The 17,999-nt window shown below is 51.0% G+C and overlaps 1 protein-coding gene across 4 annotated transcripts; it reads left to right on the forward strand.

The window, feature by feature from the left end:
- Positions 1-527: 527 nt before the first annotated feature.
- Positions 528-17,652, forward strand: HSPBP1 (HSPA (Hsp70) binding protein 1). Of its 4 annotated transcripts, none has more exons than XM_069458203.1 (8): positions 528-603; positions 934-1,234; positions 4,169-4,373; positions 7,571-7,795; positions 14,753-14,908; positions 15,065-15,161; positions 15,615-15,726; positions 17,193-17,652. In XM_069458203.1, the coding sequence occupies exons 2-8, from the start codon at positions 1,028-1,030 to the stop codon at positions 17,265-17,267; spliced, it is 1,077 nt and encodes a 358-aa protein (XP_069314304.1). In that variant the 5' UTR covers positions 528-603; positions 934-1,027; the 3' UTR covers positions 17,268-17,652. The 4 variants fall into 4 exon arrangements, with proteins under 4 accessions (XP_069314304.1, XP_069314303.1, XP_069314305.1 ...); XM_069458202.1 differs by having other exon boundaries at positions 544-599; positions 931-1,234; positions 17,193-17,528; XM_069458204.1 differs by having other exon boundaries at positions 544-599; positions 17,193-17,528.
- The last annotated feature ends 347 nt before the right edge of the window (positions 17,653-17,999 follow it).

The following is a 17,999-nucleotide window of genomic DNA, read 5'->3' on the forward strand; positions in this document are numbered from 1 at the left end:
GCTGCATAAGTCAGATAGTGGAAGGGAGACGTCAGGGCTCCGGTAGAAGATGCGATGGTGGCCCTGGAAGAGGGGAAAATCAGAGTTGGGAGGCAAGGCTCAAACCTGCCTAAGGGTTGGGTACCTCCGCAACCCGCCCGCAACGAGGTGGGCGGGGCTTATGAAGAGGCGGGGCTTACTTGGGAGAAGCTGAAAGGCCTAGAACAAGGGCGGGAAACATGGGTGTGGGCGGAGTTAGAGGTGGAACCAGACCTGGGGGCGGGGCCTCTACGTCAGGACAGAGATGGAACTTGCAAAAAACCTGAGGCGAAGACTCTAAAGTGGGAGAACTGGGCCAGGGGGCGGGGCTTAGACGTGTGGCCTGCGCCTGAGGGGCGGGGCCTGTCTGGGAGGGGCGGGGCCGAGTGCAGTGTCCAGCCAGGTGGGAAGGGCATAAGAGCCTGGCAAGCAGCCTTAGCCACTTCCAGAACCCGAAGTTGGGTGGGTGTGCCGGGAACTTCCGCGTAAGACCTGCGTATTTCCGGTCAAGATGGCTGCGCCCAGTAGAGTCAGGTGCGGGCGACTTTGTATTTAGGAGCGGCGGAGGCTCGAGGACCCGGGTAGGTGAGATCCGCCCCGCTCCGGCGTCCGTCTTCTGAGAGGAAGGAGAAGACTTGTTGCTAAGGAGACCAAAAGGAGGGCTTGTTGCTGTAGAGGCGGGGCGGTGGGGTTGCTAAGAGATGGAAACGAAGTGGAGATGGAGGAGGGGGGTTTGTTGCCAGGGAGTGTGGGTGGGGCCTGTTGCTAGGGAGGAAGGAGGGTCTTAAGCGTTTGGGGAAGGGTCCTGTTGGTATGAAGGAAGGAAAGGGGGCTGTGGTTAAGGGGTGTGCGGGCAGAGTGGTTTGGGGCCATGCGGGGGCGCCGAGCTCCCCTAAAATGCCACCTTCTCAGCAGAGCTTCAGGAGTTGACCGGTCAGGACGTCAGAGCTGCCTCAGCGGTGACCACCTTCTCCCTCTAACACATTCTTCCCTTCTTCACAAACGGCCTATGGCGGACGAAGGCTCCAGCGGCAGCCGCCTCCCGCTGGCGCTGCCCCCGGCCTCCCAGGGTTGCTCATCAGGGGGTGGCGGCGGCTCCTCAGCGGGGGGCTCCGGCAATCCCCGGCCCCCACGTAACCTCCAAGGCCTGCTGCAGATGGCCATCACGGCGGGCTCTGAGGAGCCAGACCCCCCTCCAGAACCCATGAGCGAGGAGGTAAATGATGGGGACCCAAGAAGATGAGGCGCCTGGGGACAGAAGTGTCTTGGGAAGTGTGGCTTGGGGAGTTGTAAGTTGAGGTCATCTTGGGTGGGAGGCAGCAGAACAGGTGTGGAGACATAATAGGCTATATTTGTGCTAGATGGGGTCATTGTAGACTGAAGGTCAGATCTCAAGAGTGTCTGAGGGGACAGATCTCCAGAGCCACAGACCTGGATTCAGCATTGTCCACCTGTGTGACCTTGGGTGTATTACTTAATCTTTCTGAGCCTTAGGTTCTTCATTTGCAAATTGATGATAATAACAATTATAACAGTACTTCACAGGGTAGTTCTGAGGTTTCAGTTTTAGTAGGGCTGCACACAGTGCCTGGCATTTAGGCAGCTCTTGGGAAGGCTGCAGCTTGTTCTCATGAAAGAAGCGCAGGCTGTGTGGACAGACTGCTTGAGTTTGACTTGAGGCTTTGCCGATTGCTGTGTGAGCTTGGGCAAGTCACAACCTTTCTGTACCTCAATTTTCTCATCTGTAAAGTGGGGATAATAATGATGCTTACCTTATAGAGTTGTTTTGAAGATGCATAGCAATATTTATATTGTTTTATTTGGCAATTACTGTATACAAAACATTGTGCTAATCCATTTACATGCATGATGTCATTGAACCTTCATGACAGGAAATGGGTAGAAAAACATTAAATAGCTTGTCCAAATTTATTTAGGACTGTCCCCTCAGACACTCTTGAGATCTGATCTTCAGTCTACAACTAAGGAGCCCTCTTATGAGTACTTTACCTGGCCGGGCTGAAAAGAACCAAATTCCAGTGGTCAGTTCTCAGCTCTCATCTCATTTGAGCTAAGAGCAGCATTTGATTACTCCCTTCTCCTTGAATCTCTTCATTTGGCTTCTGGGACAACATAGTCTCCTGGTTTCATCCTTACTCTCTGGTCCTCCTCTGTCTTCTGTTTATTCTTCCTCATTCCCCAGCCTCTTAATAATGGAGTGCACTGGGACTCAGTCCTTGGGTCTCTTCTCTTATCTACTTTCCTTTTTTTCTTTTTTGAGACAGGGTCTTGCTCTGTCACCTGGCCTAGAGTGCAGTGGCATCATCATAGCTCACTGCAACCTCAAACTCCTGTGCTCAAGCAATCCTTCTGCCTCAGCCTCCTGAGTAGCTGAGACTACAGGCACATGCTACCATGCCTGGCTAATTTTTATGTTTTTTGTAGAGATGGGGTCTTGCTCTTGCTCAGGCTGGTCTCAAACTCCTGGCCTCAAGCCATTGTCCCACCTCGGCCTTTCAAAGTGCTAGGATTATAGGCGTGAGCCACCTTGCCTGTCCTCTTACCTACGTTTGCTCACTTCCTTTGTGATCTCATGTGTTGGGGCTTTACCCTGACAAGTCTCAAATTTAGATCTCTAGGCCAGAGGTTCTTCGTGGGAACAATTTTATTCCCCAGGGAACAATTGGCAATGTGTGGAGACATTCTTAGCTGTCACAACTCAGGGGGACGGTGATACTGGCATCCAGTGGGCGAAGGCCAGGGATGCTGCTCCACATCCTACAGTGTACAGGATGCTCCTACAACAAAGAACTATCCAGCTCAAAGTGTCAATAGGGCTAAGCTTGAGAAATCCTGGTCCAGGCTAGACCTCTGGCCTGATCTTTAGGTAGGCTATTTATTATTTACCTTGGACCTATAATAGATCCCTTAAACTTAACATGCTCAGGAATGATCTCTAATCACTACTCCTCCTGTTCCAAACCTGCTTTTCCCACCATTTTCCCCATGTCTTCCTGGTTGCTCAGGACAAAAGCCTTGGAGTCATCCTTGATTCCTGGCTGCCTCACACCTTGTTATCTCAGAACGTCATATTGGCTCTTTCACACAAAGTCCAGGACCTGACCATTCCTCCCCACTCCCTCTTTCCTGCCTGCTCAACAAGACCCACCCTCTTGAGAGTCTCCCTGCACTGGCCCTTGGGTCCCCTCAGTCTGTTCTCAACAGTAACGGAAATGTTACCAATCCTCTGGTGGGAGCCTCTGGCACCTCCCCCTACTTCATTCGGAGGGTCCTCCCAGGTCATTACAACAGTCCACAAGACCCCCAGTGATCTCCCTTCACCTGTCCTTTCCCCCTCGTTCACTCTGCTTCTGCCACATTGGCCTCCTGGCTGTTTCCTCTGCCTGGAATAGTCTCTCCCAGGTGTCTGCCTGGCCTGCTCCCTTACCTACTGCTTTACTCTTGAACATCACCTCCCTGAGACCCTCACTGACCATTCCATTTAATTCTGCAGCCCCACCTCGGGACTCCCCATCCCCAGCCCACCACCCGCTTGACCTGGTGGCGCTTGTCATATCACCATATCATGTGCTACATGTTTTGCTTATTTTCTTTATCTGCTCCCCCACCAGAATGGTGAGCGCACGGCAGGGGCTTTTGCCTGTATTGGCTTAGGGCTGTGTCTGTAGTATTTAGAAAGAGTCTGAGTAAAAAGATGCTCAGGCTGGGCACAGTGGCTCACGCCTGTGACCCCAGCACTTTGAGAGGCTGAGGCAGGAGGATCACTTGAGGCCAGGAGTTCAGGACCAGCCTAGGCAACAAAGCGAGACCCTGTATCTACAAAAAAAAAAAAAAAATTAAAAAGTTAACCAGGCTTGGTGGTGCATGCCTGTAGTCCCAGCTGCTGGGGAGGCTGAGACGAGAGGACCACTTGAACCCAGGCTGTAGTGAGCTACGACTGGGCTGCTGTACTCCAGCCTGAGTGACAGAGCGAGACCCTCTATCTGTATAAAATAAAAGATGCTCAGTAGATATTTGTTGATTGGAGGAACAGTCAGCCTTCAGATGTTGGCTGTCATTATTAATGGCCGTTGTTCCCTAATTAAGTACTGATCAATGTCTGCTTCTTTTCCCCACCCTTATCCTTTAGAGGCGTCAGTGGCTGCAGGAGGCCATGTCGGCTGCCTTTCGGGGCCAGCGGGAGGAGGTGGAACAGATGAAGAGCTGCCTCCGAGTGCTGTCCCAGCCCATGCCCCCTGCGACCGGTGAGGCCGAGCTGGCCGCTGACCAGCAGGAGCGAGAGGGGGCCCTGGAGCTGCTGGCCGACCTGTGTGAGAACATGGACAATGCTGCAGGTACCCCAACCACACCAGGGTGTCCTGCCCCCTCTGCCCCCACATCCCCCTGCACCTCAGCCCTGTCCCTTCTCTAGGGGACCACACCACCAGCCTCCTTCCTGGCCTCTCAGCCTCCTCCCGGCCTCTCCCCCTCCACTGTCTCGAGGATGCCCTTCTTCACCCCACACAGCCAGCCCAGTGGCAGGTTCGGTCCACCACTTCATGGATACACTCTGAAACCAGCCATTTCTCTCCTAGTCCTCTGAGTGTCTATTGCCACTCCATAGAGTATGAGAGAAAAGGTGATTTGAGGGAGAGTGGGCAGGGAAGGCCTCCCTGAGGGGTCATGTTTGGTCAGAGGCCCGAAGTGAGGGTGTGAGTTGTGGGTTGATCTCTGGGAAAGGCATTCCAGGCAGGGGCACAGGGGTAGGAAACAACACTGGGATGTGCAGGGCCTCACAGACCGAGGGAGGTGCCGTGGGTTTATTCCAAATACAGCAGAGCCAACAGAAGGTTTGAGCAGGCGGGTGCCAAGCGAGACCCCACTTGCATTTGGTGGTGCGGAATGGTGTGGTCGTTAAGGATGTGGATTTGGGGCATCACTTCCTTGGTACATAGTTTGGGCTGTGCATGTGAGTTTGCACATGTCCCTGAAGCTCTTTGAACCCCTGGTTAGCTCCTCTGTCCGCAGGCTGATGAGGCTGGGAGGAGAGAACCACCTGGCACTGCGCACCAGGCGCAGAGTAAACGTAGTGTGTAGTGCGTGGGAGTCAGGTGTTCTCATTTTGGATGGGGGCTGGTGAGAGTCTGGGACGCCCTCCTGTATTCCAGGAGACCCGTGATGTATGCGAGCTCATTGGATGCTCTGAGAAGACCTGCAGCAAAGCCCCCTCCAGCTTGCTTTTACCCAGTGTTTCCCAGACTTATCCCGGCAGGGAACTTCCCCTCCAATCCACAGGATGGCTTATAACGACTTTGCTCTTTCATTCATTTTTTCGCTTGTTCAGGAAATATCTATTGAGCAGCTGCTATGTGCTAAGCACTGTGCTGAGTCTCCAATCCCAGCAGCAGCGATTTTTACACCTTATTAGTAACCAAATGAGAATTAAAGCCAAAGACACCATTTCCTCCCTGATGTCTCTTTCTCTGTCTCTCTCTTCCTCCCTTTGTGTGTGTGTGTGTGTGTGTGTGTGTGTGTGCGCGCGTGTGTGTATTTTTTTTCTTAATAAAGATTCTTGATGCTGATGAAGATAGGCTGAGGGGAACATTCTCCCACATGACTGCTTATGCCATTTATTATTATTATGATGGTGATGATTTTTTGAGACTGGGTCTCATTCTGTCACCCTGGCTAGTGCAGTGGCATTGTCAAAGCTCAGTGCAACCTCAAACTTCTGGGCTCAAGCAAGCGATCCTTTTGCCTCAGCCTCCTGAGTAGCTGGGACTATAGGTGTCCACCACGACACCTGGCTAATTGTTTATATTTTGTAGAGATGGGGTCTCAAGACATTGCTCAGGCTGGTCTTGAACTCCTGGCCTTAAGTGATCCTCCTGCCTTGGCCTCCCAAAATGCTGGGATTATAGATGTGAGTCATCGCACTCAGCTATTATTATTATATGTTGAGGTAAAAGTCACATAACATAAAATTAACCATTTTAAAGTGTACTACACTTCCATGGTATTTAGTATATTCACAGTGTTGTACAGCACTACCTCTATTTCCAGAACTTTTCCGTCACCCCCAAAGGAGACCTCTACACCCATAAAGCAGTTACTCTCCATTCTCCCCTCCCCCCAGGCTGACAAGCACTGATCAGCTTTCTGTCTCTGTGGATGTGCCTGTTCTGGACATTTAATATCAATGGAATCCTCTAACGTGGCTGTTTGTGTCTGGCTTCATTCACTGAGCTTCATGTCTCCAAGTTTCATTCATGTTGTGGCATGTGTCAGCTTCATTCTGTCTGTGGCTGTTGTATGGATAGACCAGGTTTTATTTATCCCTTCATCCACTGATGGACATTTGGTCATTCGTGAATGATGCTGCTGTGCACGTGCTGTTCAAGTATCCAAGTCCTGCTTTCAGTTCCTTTGGGTCTATGCCTAGGAGTGGAATTACTGGATCACGGGAACTCTGTGTTTCACTTTTTGAGGAACCACCATGCTCTCCACTACCACTTTATTTACAAAGACAGGCGGTGGGCCACGGCTTGCTGACCCCTGGTCTAGTGTGTGGTTCTCCTTCAGGGGGCATTCTGATTGTCACAAAGATGCAAGGGGTCAGTGCTGGCATTGAATGGTCTGGAGCCTGGGACCCTAATGCCCCAAATGCTGATGGAGTTGAGTTGTGCCAGCCTTAGAGGACCCCTGGTTGGGTGATTGGAGACAGCCAGGGCTTGGAGGCAGGTCCCTGTGGGAGCCGGCCTGCCCCTCCCAGCCTACCTGGTATATTAGTTTGCTAGGGCTGCCATATCGAGTACCACAGGCTTTCTGGCTTAAACAACAAATTTATTTCCTCCCAGATCTGAAGGCTGGAAGTCTAGGAACAGGGTGTTGGGGGGGTTGGGTCTTCTGAGCCCTCTCTCCTTGGGCTGCAGATGGCTGCCTTCTCCCTGTGTCCTCACACGGTGGTTCTTCTGTGTGCTTCTGTGTCTTAATCTCCTCTTCTTATGAGGACACCAGTCAGACTGGATTAGAGCCCACCCTAGCAACTTCATTTTAACTTAGTCACCTCTCTAAAGACTCCATCTCCAGACTTTGGAGGCTGAAGTGGGAGGATTGCTTGAGGCCAGGAGTTCAAGATCAGCCTGGGCAATGTAGTGAGACCCCATCTCTACAGAAAACAGAAAAAGATTAGCTGTGTGGTCGCACACACCTATAGCCCCAGCTATTCGGGAGGCTGAGGCAGGAGGATCCCTTGAGCCCAGGAGTTTGAGGTTGCAGTGAGCTATGATGATGTCACTGCACTCTAGCTTGGATAACAGAGCAAGACCCTGTCTCAAATAAATGAATATAAATACATATATACATACATACCCCATCAGAGTGAGACCCTGTCTCAAATACATGAGTGATGAATAAATAAATAAATAAATGCCTCTTCTCCAAGTACAGTCACATCCTGAGATACTGGGGCTTAGGATATCACCCTGTGAAATTTTTTGGAGAGGGAGACACATTCAGTCCCGGCCTCTCTCCTCCCCTCTCTGCTGCACAGACTTCTGCCAGCTGTCTGGCATGCACCTGCTGGTGGGCCGATACCTGGAGGCAGGGGCTGCAGGGCTGAGGTGGCGGGCGGCGCAGCTCATTGGCACGTGCAGTCAGAACGTGGCGGCCATCCAGGAGCAGGTGCTAGGCCTCGGCGCCCTGCGGAAGTTGCTGCGGCTGCTCGACCGCGATGCCTGTGACACGGTGCGCGTCAAGGCCCTCTTCGCTATCTCCTGTGAGTGTTGAGGGGGTGAGGGGTGGCAGTGGTGGGGTGGGGGGCTGGGCTCTTGGGAGAGGGGCCAGCCAGAGCCACCTACAGAGGTGGGTCCTGCAGGGATCTGCTGGGGGCGGAGGGAAAGGCACTTCCTTTATTCATTTATTCCTGTACTTGTGTGACTTTGTGCTGGGTGCTGGGAACGGAGTGGTAAGCTCACCCAAAACCCCTGCTAGCCAGAGAGCACATGGACCGACACAGGAGCCTTAGGTAGGTGACGCCGTCCTGGCCCAGAGTGAGTGCTTAGCACAGGGCACAGGTTTGCAGCCTGGCACTCTGGGCATTTGGGGCCGGTTTATTCTTGTCTTGGGAGTTGTCCTGTAGGACATTGTCTTCATCTGCTAGAGATACATCAGCACCCCCAGCTATGATGGCCAAACATGTCCCTAGGCATCGCAGAGAGCCCCTCGCTTGAGATCCACTGCTGTACGTGAGTCCTTTGTATCCTAACAGCCCTGTGAAGTAGGGACCCTTTTCGTCCTCACTTGACAGAGGAGGAAACTGAGGCATGGACAGGGTTGTGCAGCTCCACGGGGCAGAGTGGGCCTGTGCTTCCACCATGCTGCCTCCTGGGAGACAGGTGCCAGGTCAGGGACCGGCCCGTGCGGCGCACTGTGTGCCGGGTGTTAACTTGCTCTATCCTCACGCACGCCTCTGAGCTAGTGACGACCGAGTCCGTCCACACAGAGGAGGGGTCAGGCTGGAGAGGCCCCGCGAGGACACACAGCTGGATCCAAGCCCAGACGGTTTCTTCCTGTGTGTTGGATGCTGGTCTGTGCCTGTGCTACGCTAGGACTCCTATTTAATTGTGTGTGTTTGTTTTTTTAAAACAATTTTATGGAGATATAATTCACAGGCCATACAATTCATCTTTTTAAAGTATAAATTTGGTACTTCTTGTATACTCACAAGGTTGCACAGCCATCACCACTATCTAATTTCAGAACATTTTCATCCTCCCCCAAAACAGAAACCGCATACCCATCAGCAGCCGCCCCGCTCCCTCCCCGCCCCCTCACCCCTGCAAGCTTGCATCCATTGTCTGGAAGGATTCACCTGTCCAGGACGTTTCATGCAAATGGAATCACATGCTGTGTGGCCTTTTGTGTCTGGCTTTTACCCAGCATAGGGTTCATCCACGTTGCAGCCTGTATCGGTGCTTCGTTCCTTTTCATGTCTGAGTAATGTCTCACTGTATGGATGTGCTACACTGTGTTCATCCAGCCGTCTGGTGTTGTACATCTGGGTTGCTTCTGTCTCTGGGCTCCTGTGCTGCTGTGAACACAAGAGTGCGCGGGTCTTCGTGTGGACATTGTTTCCGTTTCTCTTGGGTACATACCTAGGAGTGGAGTTGCTGGGTCACATGGCAACGCTGTGCTTTTCTGTTTGAGATCGGCTGTTTCTTAACTGCAGCAGCCTATGTGGGCATTGAAGTGGGGGGTGGGAGAGGGGTCCCAACACCCTCTTTCTCTCCCCTGCCCCTGTGCCTCCTGGGCCCTGGTCTCTCAGTATCCTTACCCCACCAGACGGGTAGATGGTGGCCCCCAGGGTGCAGAGGCTGGGAGAATTGGCAGGGTTTGGGTAGGTGCACATTCCTGGAGGGAGGAAGCTTTCTGGGGAGGTGAGGGAAGGACGCTTGGAGGAGGTGGCATTTGGAAAGTTACAGCCAAAACTAGGGAGAAACAGATGGACAGACAGACAAGGGGTGGCTCAGCCACGAAGAGCAGAGAGGAGGACTTGGTGTCTGAGGGCCCAAGAGCCACAGCGAGATAGTTGGGGGGACACAGTTGTTGTTTTTTTTTTTTTTTTTTTTTGAGACAGAGTCTCACTCTGTTGCCCGGGCTGCAATGCTGTGGCGTCAGCCTAGCTCACAGCAACCTCAAACTCCTGGGCTCAAGCAATCCTCCTGCCTCAGCCTCCTGAGTAGCTGGGACTACAGGCGTGCACTACCGTGCCTGGCTAATTTTTTCTATATATCTTTTTGGTTGTCCAGCTAATTTCTTTGTATTTCTTTTTTAGCAGAGACGGGGTCTTGCTCTTGCTCAGGCTGGTCTTGAACTCCTGAGCTCAAATGATCTGCCCACCTCAGCCTCCCAGAGTGCTAGGATTACAGGTGTGAGCCACTGTGCCTGGCATTACAGTTTCTTTTAATAACTCATATTAAAAAAGAAGTCAGTAAATATTTTTTAAAAATCTGTGGATAGTCACATCACTGACAATTCAACAGGTGTAAAGAGCACACAGTGAAAAGCCCCTGTCCCCGACCTACTCGATCCCCTTCCCAGAGAAAACCACTCTCACACCAGTTTCTACTACCAGAGATTTTAATAAATCTATAAGCATATTGTGTCCATGTTGGGGGGTATGTTTATGGTGTGTGTGTGTGTGTGTGTGTGTTGTGTTTGTGTATGTGAGTTGTGGGTGTGTGTGAGTGGTGTGTATGGGGTGTGCTGTGTATGTATGTAGGGTGCATGGTATGTACATGTAGGATGTGCGGTGTGTGTACATATATGTGGGGTGAGGGTGTGTGTGGTGTGTATATGTGTGTAGGGGGGTTGTGTGGGTGTGGGGGGGTGACGGTGTGTGTGTGATGTATGTATGTGAGATGCATGGTGTGTGCATATGTGCGGTGTGTACCTTCCACTTTTTCCTTCGTACCTTTGTACATAACCGGTAGCAGACCATCCTGACTGTTCTGCGCCTTGACCTGCCTCTGTCCTTTGTGGGTCAGGAATGAGGGAGTGGCCCACCTGAATATTTCTGGCCTTGTGTCTTTTATGAGGTTGGTCAGCTGTCAGCAGGGGCTCCAGTCCCTGATGGTTTGACCTCACTAAGCCTGTGCAGGTAGCACCTCATTTGACCCTCACAAACCCCCTCTAAGGTAGGGGTACTTCCAGGGTGGCACCTCCTGTGGCTAGCAAGTTTTTGCTGGCTGTTGGCAAGAAGCCTCGGGCTGCCTGAGTGTCCTTGCAGCAGGGTGGCTGGCTTCCCCACAGCAAAGCTGTCCAAGATGCAGGCAAGAGCTATGGGAGCTCCAGTGCCTTCTCATTCTTTTGGAGGTAAAATGCACATGACCATTTTAAAGTGTACCATTCAGTGCCATCATGTGGCTGTCCAGCTACCATTTGGTAAGTTCTGGGCTAGGAGCCTTCGCAGGGCACATCGCATCGGCTCCTGTTGCCTGAGGCGGTGATGTAGCTGTGCTCCCTACCCATCTCTGGAGGCCATTTAGAGGTGGCTCTTTGTTTGCACAGGGAAAGGCTTTCACAAAGATAGATAGGGAGGGTCCGATGGCTGTGTGTGTGTGTGTGTGTGTGTGTGTGTGTATGTGTGTGTGAGAGAGAGAGAGAGTGGTGGGTCTGGGAGAGGGCCAGAGGCAAGATCAAGACCTTGTTCTTTTTTTTTTTTTTTTTTTTTTTTTTTTGAGACAGAGTCTCACTTTGTTGCCCAGGCTAGAGTGAGTGCCGTGGCGTCAGCCTAGCTCACAGCAACCTCAAACTCCTGAGCTCAAGGGATCCTGCTGTCTCAGCCTCCCGAGTAGTTGGGACTACAGGCATGCACCACCATGCCCGGCTAATTTTTTCTATATATATATTTAGCTGTCCATATAATTTCTTTCTATTTTTAGTAGAGATGGGGTCTCGCTCTTGCTCAGGCTGGTCTCGAACTCCTGAGCTCAAACGATCCGCCCACCTCGGCCTCCCAGAGTGCTAGGATTATAGGCGTGAGCCACCGCGCCCGGCCCAAGACCTTGTTCTTGAAAGCAGTTTTAGGTTCACAGCAGAATTGAGTGGAAGGTATGGAAAGTTCCCATACAGCTCCTCCGCCAAGCGCACAGATTCCCCCATAGTCGACGTTTCCACCAGAGTGGCACATTTGTTACAATGGATGAACCTACACGGACACATCTTTATCACCCACAGTCCGTAGTTTACTTCTCTCTTGGTGTGGTACATCCTGTGATGTACATCCGTGTGATGACATCTGTCCACCACTGCAGTATCAGGCAGAGTTTCACTGCCCTGTAGATCTTCTGTGCTGCACCCGTTCATCCCTCCCTGATCTTTTTACTGTCTCCATAGTTGTGCCTTTTCCAGAATGTCACATAGTTGGAACCATGTAGAATGTAGCCTTTTTAGATTGGCTTCTTTGACTTCATAATATGCATTTAAGCTTTCTCCGTGTCTCTTTTTGGCTTGGTAGCTCATTTCTTTTTAGCGCTGCATAAGCATAACTTTTTTAAGGGAGATGTGTGGGCCGCCGCCATGATGACTTTGGTTTTCACACCAAAAGCCACAGCAGCCATACTGGGACTCCTGCACAGAGAAGGGGGTGAGCACAGCAGGGGTGCACGGGAGGTGGGAGGTGAGTTAGGAGGTTTTGGTAATAACGTAGGCAAGAGATACAGGTTGAGGTGGGAAGTAAAGCAGTGGCTCCCAAATGTGGGCAGTTGTGTCCTCCAGGGGACACTTGGTCAATGTTTAGAGACATTTTTGGTTGTCACAACTGGGAGGGAGGAGCTACTGGCATCTAGTAGGTAGAGGCCAGGGATACTGCTTAACATCCTGCAGTGCACAAGACAGCCCCCAGCACAGAATGACCTGGCCCCCCTCTGTCAGCCATGCCTGGGAGGAGGAACCACTGGAGTAAAGGGGAGTGGCCGCTCCTGGTGGGGTTTTTTTTCTTTTTTTGAAACAGAGTCTCGCTCTGTTGCCCGGGCTAGAGTGCTGTGGCATCAGCCCAGCTCACAGCAACCTCAGACTCCTGGGCTTAAGCGATCCTCCTGCCTCAGCCTCCCGAGTAGCTGGGACTACAGGCATGCGCCACCATGCCCGGCTAATTTTTCTATATATATTTTTAGCTGTCCTTATAATTTCTTTCTATTTTTAGTAGAGATGGGGTCTCGCTCTTGCTCAGGCTGGTCTCGAACTCCTGAGCTCAAACAATCCGCCCGCTTCAGCCTCCCAGAGTGCTAGGATTACAGGCATGAGCCACCGCGCCCTGGTGTGTTTTGAAGGTAGAGCAAATAGGCCGTGCTTGCTGATAGTGTGTGGGGGGGTCTTCATGTCTTCCCCTCTTCACAGGCCTGTTTTTTTTTTTTTTTTTTTTAATTTCATAAGATTTTATTTAACCCAGTATATCCAAACTATTATTATAATTTCAACATGTAATTAGTATGGAATATTAATGATGTACTTTATATCTTTTTGTCCTATGTCTTCAAAACCTACTGTGCATTTTACAAATAAAGCACATCTCAATTCAGACGATGAATTTTCAGCAGTGGGCATGGAGTATAGTTGTACCAAGGCAACAAACTTGTGTTTAATGGAAAATATGGCCGGGCGCGGTGGCTCACGCCTGTAATCCTAGCACTCTGGGAGGCCGAGGTGGGCGGATCGTTTGAGCTCAGGAGTTCGAGACCAGCCTGAGCAAGAGCGAGACCCCATCTCTACTAAAAATAGAAAGAAATTATATGGACAGCTAAAAATATATATAGAAAAAATTAGCCGGGCATGGTGGCACATGCCTGTAGTCCCAGCTACTCGGGAGGCTGAGGCAGGAGGATTGCTTGAGCCCAGGAGTTTGAGGTTGCTGTGAGCTAGGCTAACGCCATGGCACTCACTCTAGCCTGGGCAACAGAGTGAGACTCTGTCTCAAAAAAAAAAAAAAAAAATAATGGAAAATACTTTACACTGCTTCAGTTTTCTACTTTGAGCTTAAATGTATTGAACTTAAATGAAATGAACAACTTAGTTCTTCAGTCACACTGGCCATATGTCAGGTACTAGTAGCCACAAGCTCCTAGTAGCTTCTGTCCATCCTGGACAGCACAGGCCTAAAGCTTATCCAAGAGCTGGTGCCTCACTGGAGGTGCCACCCACAGGCTGGCTCTTGGCCAGCTCCAAGACCTTTCGGAGTTCTCATTGTCCTCAGGATAAAGGTCACACATGCTCTGTAGCCTGGCTCTCTGGGCCTCAGTTTCCTCATCTATAAAATGGGATTCTGAGAACACCCACCCTAGGATCGTTGTGAGGATTAAAAAGAGATAATGCTCCCATCAACAGAGGAATGGATTAAAAAAATGTGTTGTATCCATATGACGGAATATTATCCAGCCATGAAAAGGAATAAAGTACTGATACAATTTACAATGTGAATGTCTAAGCTCTTTTTATGTCAGAAAAAGAAAAATAAAAGAAATAATTATAAAAAAATTTATAATGTGAATGGACATTGTAAACATGCTAAGTGAGGGAAGCCCGACACAAAAGATCACATATTTGTGAATCTGTTTATATGAAATGTCCAGGTTGGCAAGTCCAAATAGACAGAAAGTAGATCTGTGGTTGCAGGGGTTGTAGGGGAGTGGAAGTTGGGAGTAACTGCTAATGGGTATGGAGTTTCTTTTAGGGGTCATGAAAATGTTCTGGAGTTGTTAATGGTGATGGTTACACAACATTGTGAATCACTAAATTGTACATTTAAAAGGGTGAACACTATGGATTGTGCATTATATCTCAAAAACATACTTAAAAAAAAAAAGATAATGCAGGCTGAGCAGGGTGACTCATGCCTGTAATCCTGGCACTCTGGAAGGCTGAGGCAGGAGGATCGATTGAGGCCAGGAGTTCAAGACAAGCCTGAGCAAGAGTGAGACCCCGTTTCTAGTAAAAATAGAAAAATTAGCAGAGCGTCGTGGCGCATGCCTGTTAGTCCCAGCTACTCGGGAGACTGAGGCAGGAGGATTACTTGAGCCCAGGAGTTTGAGGACCTGCTTGTATAGCGCAAGTCCATGGAAATTGATGATGATGGCGGTGATGGTGATGATGTTGGTGGTGATAACGATGGTGATAGTGATGATGGTGGTGGTGGTCATGGTGGTGACAGTGAGCTCAAGGCCCTGCCCCATCCCAGGCCTTGTCCGGGAGCAGGAGGCTGGGCTGCTGCAGTTCCTCCGCCTGGACGGCTTCTCCGTGTTGATGCGGGCCATGCAGCAGCAGGTGCAGAAGCTCAAGGTCAAGTCGGCATTCCTGTTGCAGAACCTGCTTGTGGGCCACCCTGAACACAAAGGTGGGGCAGCCACCGAGGGAGGGCAGGACTGGGGGGAGCAAATGCCCTGGGGAGGGTGCAGGCATGGGGAAGCGGGGGGAGCAGACATCCCAGGGAGGGTGTAGGTGTAGGAGACCAGTGGGGCTGCTGCTCTGACCCCCCCAGCCCTTCCCCCAGGGACCCTGTGCTCCATGGGGATGGTCCAGCAGCTGGTGGCCCTTGTGCGGACAGAACACAGCCCTTTCCACGAGCATGTGCTTGGAGCCCTGTGCAGGTGCGCTAGGGCCCTGAGAGGATGGGGCCTGGGGTGGGTTCTCCATGGTGGGAGTGGCTCAGGAATCAGCTCACCAGTCTCCTCCTCCCCAGGGACCCAGGAGTTAGGACTTTCCCTGTGGGCACGAGGACGTAGGGCCAGAGAGGAGTAGGAATCACAGAGCCTCAGTTTCCTCACCTGCAGCGGGCTGACACAGTGGCTTGGGGGGAGGGGGAGAGTCTTTCTTACATGCCCCTCAACCCCCACAGTACAAGTGGATTATTGTCTAAACAAGTGACAGAATGGAGCTACCAAGCGAGCAGGTTCTGAGAGTCGACTCTCTGGCAGGCACCATGCCAATAAGCACCCTCATCATCATCCTTGGGCCAATGTGGGGCAGCAGTGTTCAGTGGGCGTGTTGGCAATGAGGCCTACAGAGGGACGTTCTAAGGGGTTGCTCTCATTTCCCCGCAGCCTGGTGACAGACTTCCCACAGGGCGTGCGTGAGTGCCGGGAGCCTGAGCTGGGCCTGGAGGAGCTCCTCCGCCACCGCTGCCAGCTGCTGCAGCAGCACGAGGAGTACCAGGTGCAGTGGTTGGGGGAGCGGGTGGGGGGCAAGGAGGCCCAGGTGTGGTGGGAGGTGGGAAGAGCCAGCCTGTCCTTGCCATTGGGGGCCCTAGGGTCTGTTGGTTCAGGCCTTTATGCATTTACTTGTGGTCCATTCAGCAAACATTTCATGCCTCCCATTTGCCCAGTGCTCTGTCAGTGTGATGGGGGTGGGGTGGGAGGGTGGGGACAGCAAAGCAACGGGGTCATTGAATGATTAGCCAAATTACCTAATATAATTGTTTACATCATATCACTCAACTATCTTAATGATTAAATATTTCATTAAATTGACAAGAAATAACAAAAGGTAAATAACAACCAATTATTTAGATAATAAATATCAAGTGATATATAACAAGTCATTAGATATTTAATTAAATAGATAACATGAGACCAGTGGTAACTCATTAGATAACTAAATAGATAAGTAACAAATATGTGATAAATCATAAGTAATTGAATATTCAAATAGCTCAGTTAACCAGTTGTTAAGTAATTGATTCATTCATTGAAGTACCTACTGCCCAGATGTTGATGCTGCAGCAAATGTGCCCACCCTCCTGGGATGTCCATTTTATTGAGTCCAGTTCTCTGTGGACATAGTCAAGTGTTTTCAGAGGGGTACTGGATGTAGGGATGACCAGGAGAGGCAAGATGCCCAACCCCAGCTGTTCATCGAGACCTTATCACAGGAACCATGAAGATAAGTGTCTGTAAGCTGTGGGGCAGGGATAGCTTGGGACCATTCTGGCCTGGGGTTTCGGCTGGGGAGAATGTAGGTCATTCTGTGGTTTCAGGTGGGGAGCATGTGGGTCCTGCCTTCATCCCCCAGACATCCCTTAAGCCTCTGGTGTGCCAGACCCTGGGCCAAGTTATGGGGGCCCCCACCCTTGAAGGCTACTTCATATCCTTTGTACGTTTATCTACTGGGTGTGCAATTGATTTTTTTAAAAGCTCTATTAGTGTTAAGTACATATGATATGTATCACGAATATTTTACCCTCAACTTGTTTTTCTTTCATTTGTGTTTCCTTTTTTTTTTTTGCTATGAAGTTATCATTTATATTTGTGTTTCAACCTATCAGTATCTCTTTCTTTCTTTCTTCTTTTTAAATTGGGCAATACCTGCTTTCTTTCTTGGCTTCCAGGGTTTGTACCCATGAAAGGGGTTTTGAGCAGGGAGTGACAGGGGTCTCTATCTAGGAGTTAAAAAGAGCCCAGGGGGGCTAATGTGAGGACAGACCAATGGGGTGACATGGGCAGGTTCTAGTTCAGTAGTTCAGACACCAGTGGGAAGAGAAACAGTGAATCATGGATCTGAGCAGTGGTTGGAGAAGGCTGGGCACCAGGAGGGAAGAGGAGCCACCTCTGGGTGCCAAGAGTACTGGAGGTAGGGTCTGGCCTCTGCACTCAGGGCTCCCACTCTGCCTTCCCCCAATCTAGGAAGAGCTGGAGTTCTGTGAAAAGCTGCTACAGACATGTTTCTCCAGCCCAACGGATGATAGCATGGATCGATGAAACCAGGTGGCTTCTTGGTTACCCGCTCCGTGGGAACCCCAGGCCTCCTGCCTCCCTCTCCACCCAGGAGGAGGTCCTCTCCCAAGGGATCACAGGGCTTCGTTGGTGACTTGGCCCAGGATGTGTCAGCTCATCTCTGCACAGCCCCCTGGAGGGGGCGCTGAGAAAGGCACCAGCTCTTTGGACCCCCACAGCCCCTGCTCTCTCACTCTTATCCCTTCTGATGTCCACACTACTCTTCCAATAAAGGTGTTTCTCTTCCTCCTCCTTCACTGCCGCCTTTGTCCCCTCCTCTGGAGGGTGCATGGGGGAGGGTGGGAGGGACACGAGCTTAAGGGACTTGGGGAGTCACTAGAGGAATAAAAAAGTGTTGCTCTTTGTCATCCACAGAGCCGTTGTCTCCTTTAATCTTCCTGGCCTTTCCTGAGAGGGAGTATGGGGGGGCATCTGTCTTTTTTGGCCACCTGGCGTCATGGATTCCCTTAGAGTCGAGCCTCTCTAAGGTAGAAGCCATTTTCTCTCCCAGCTTCCCTTGCAGTGGTATGTGACTTAAGCGCCACCAATCAGAACCCACCAGTGGTCTGGCTACGGGAGCTAGCCATACAAGAGCCCTCGGCCCAGGGCTCCGTTATGCACAGGGTGGAAGCAGATACACGTGGCTTCTGGAGAGGGTAGGCAGAGATTCTGGTGGTAGTGTCTGAGCCCAGTGCTGGTGATGGAGGCGCTCTGTGT

The sequence above is a fragment of the Eulemur rufifrons genome, chromosome 24, assembly GCF_041146395.1.
Source record: "Eulemur rufifrons isolate Redbay chromosome 24, OSU_ERuf_1, whole genome shotgun sequence".
NCBI lineage: Eukaryota > Metazoa > Chordata > Mammalia > Primates > Lemuridae > Eulemur > Eulemur rufifrons.

Coding starts and splice junctions, on each gene's coding strand:
- HSPBP1 (XM_069458201.1), top strand. CDS start 890: ATGCGGGGGCGCCGAGCTCCCCTAAAATGCCACCTTCTCAGCAGAGCT. Junction 4,374..7,570: donor GAACATGGACAATGCTGCAG/GTACCCCAACCA, acceptor TCTGCTGCACAG/ACTTCTGCCAGCTGTCTGGC. Junction 14,909..15,064: donor GGGCCACCCTGAACACAAAG/GTGGGGCAGCCA, acceptor CCCTTCCCCCAG/GGACCCTGTGCTCCATGGGG.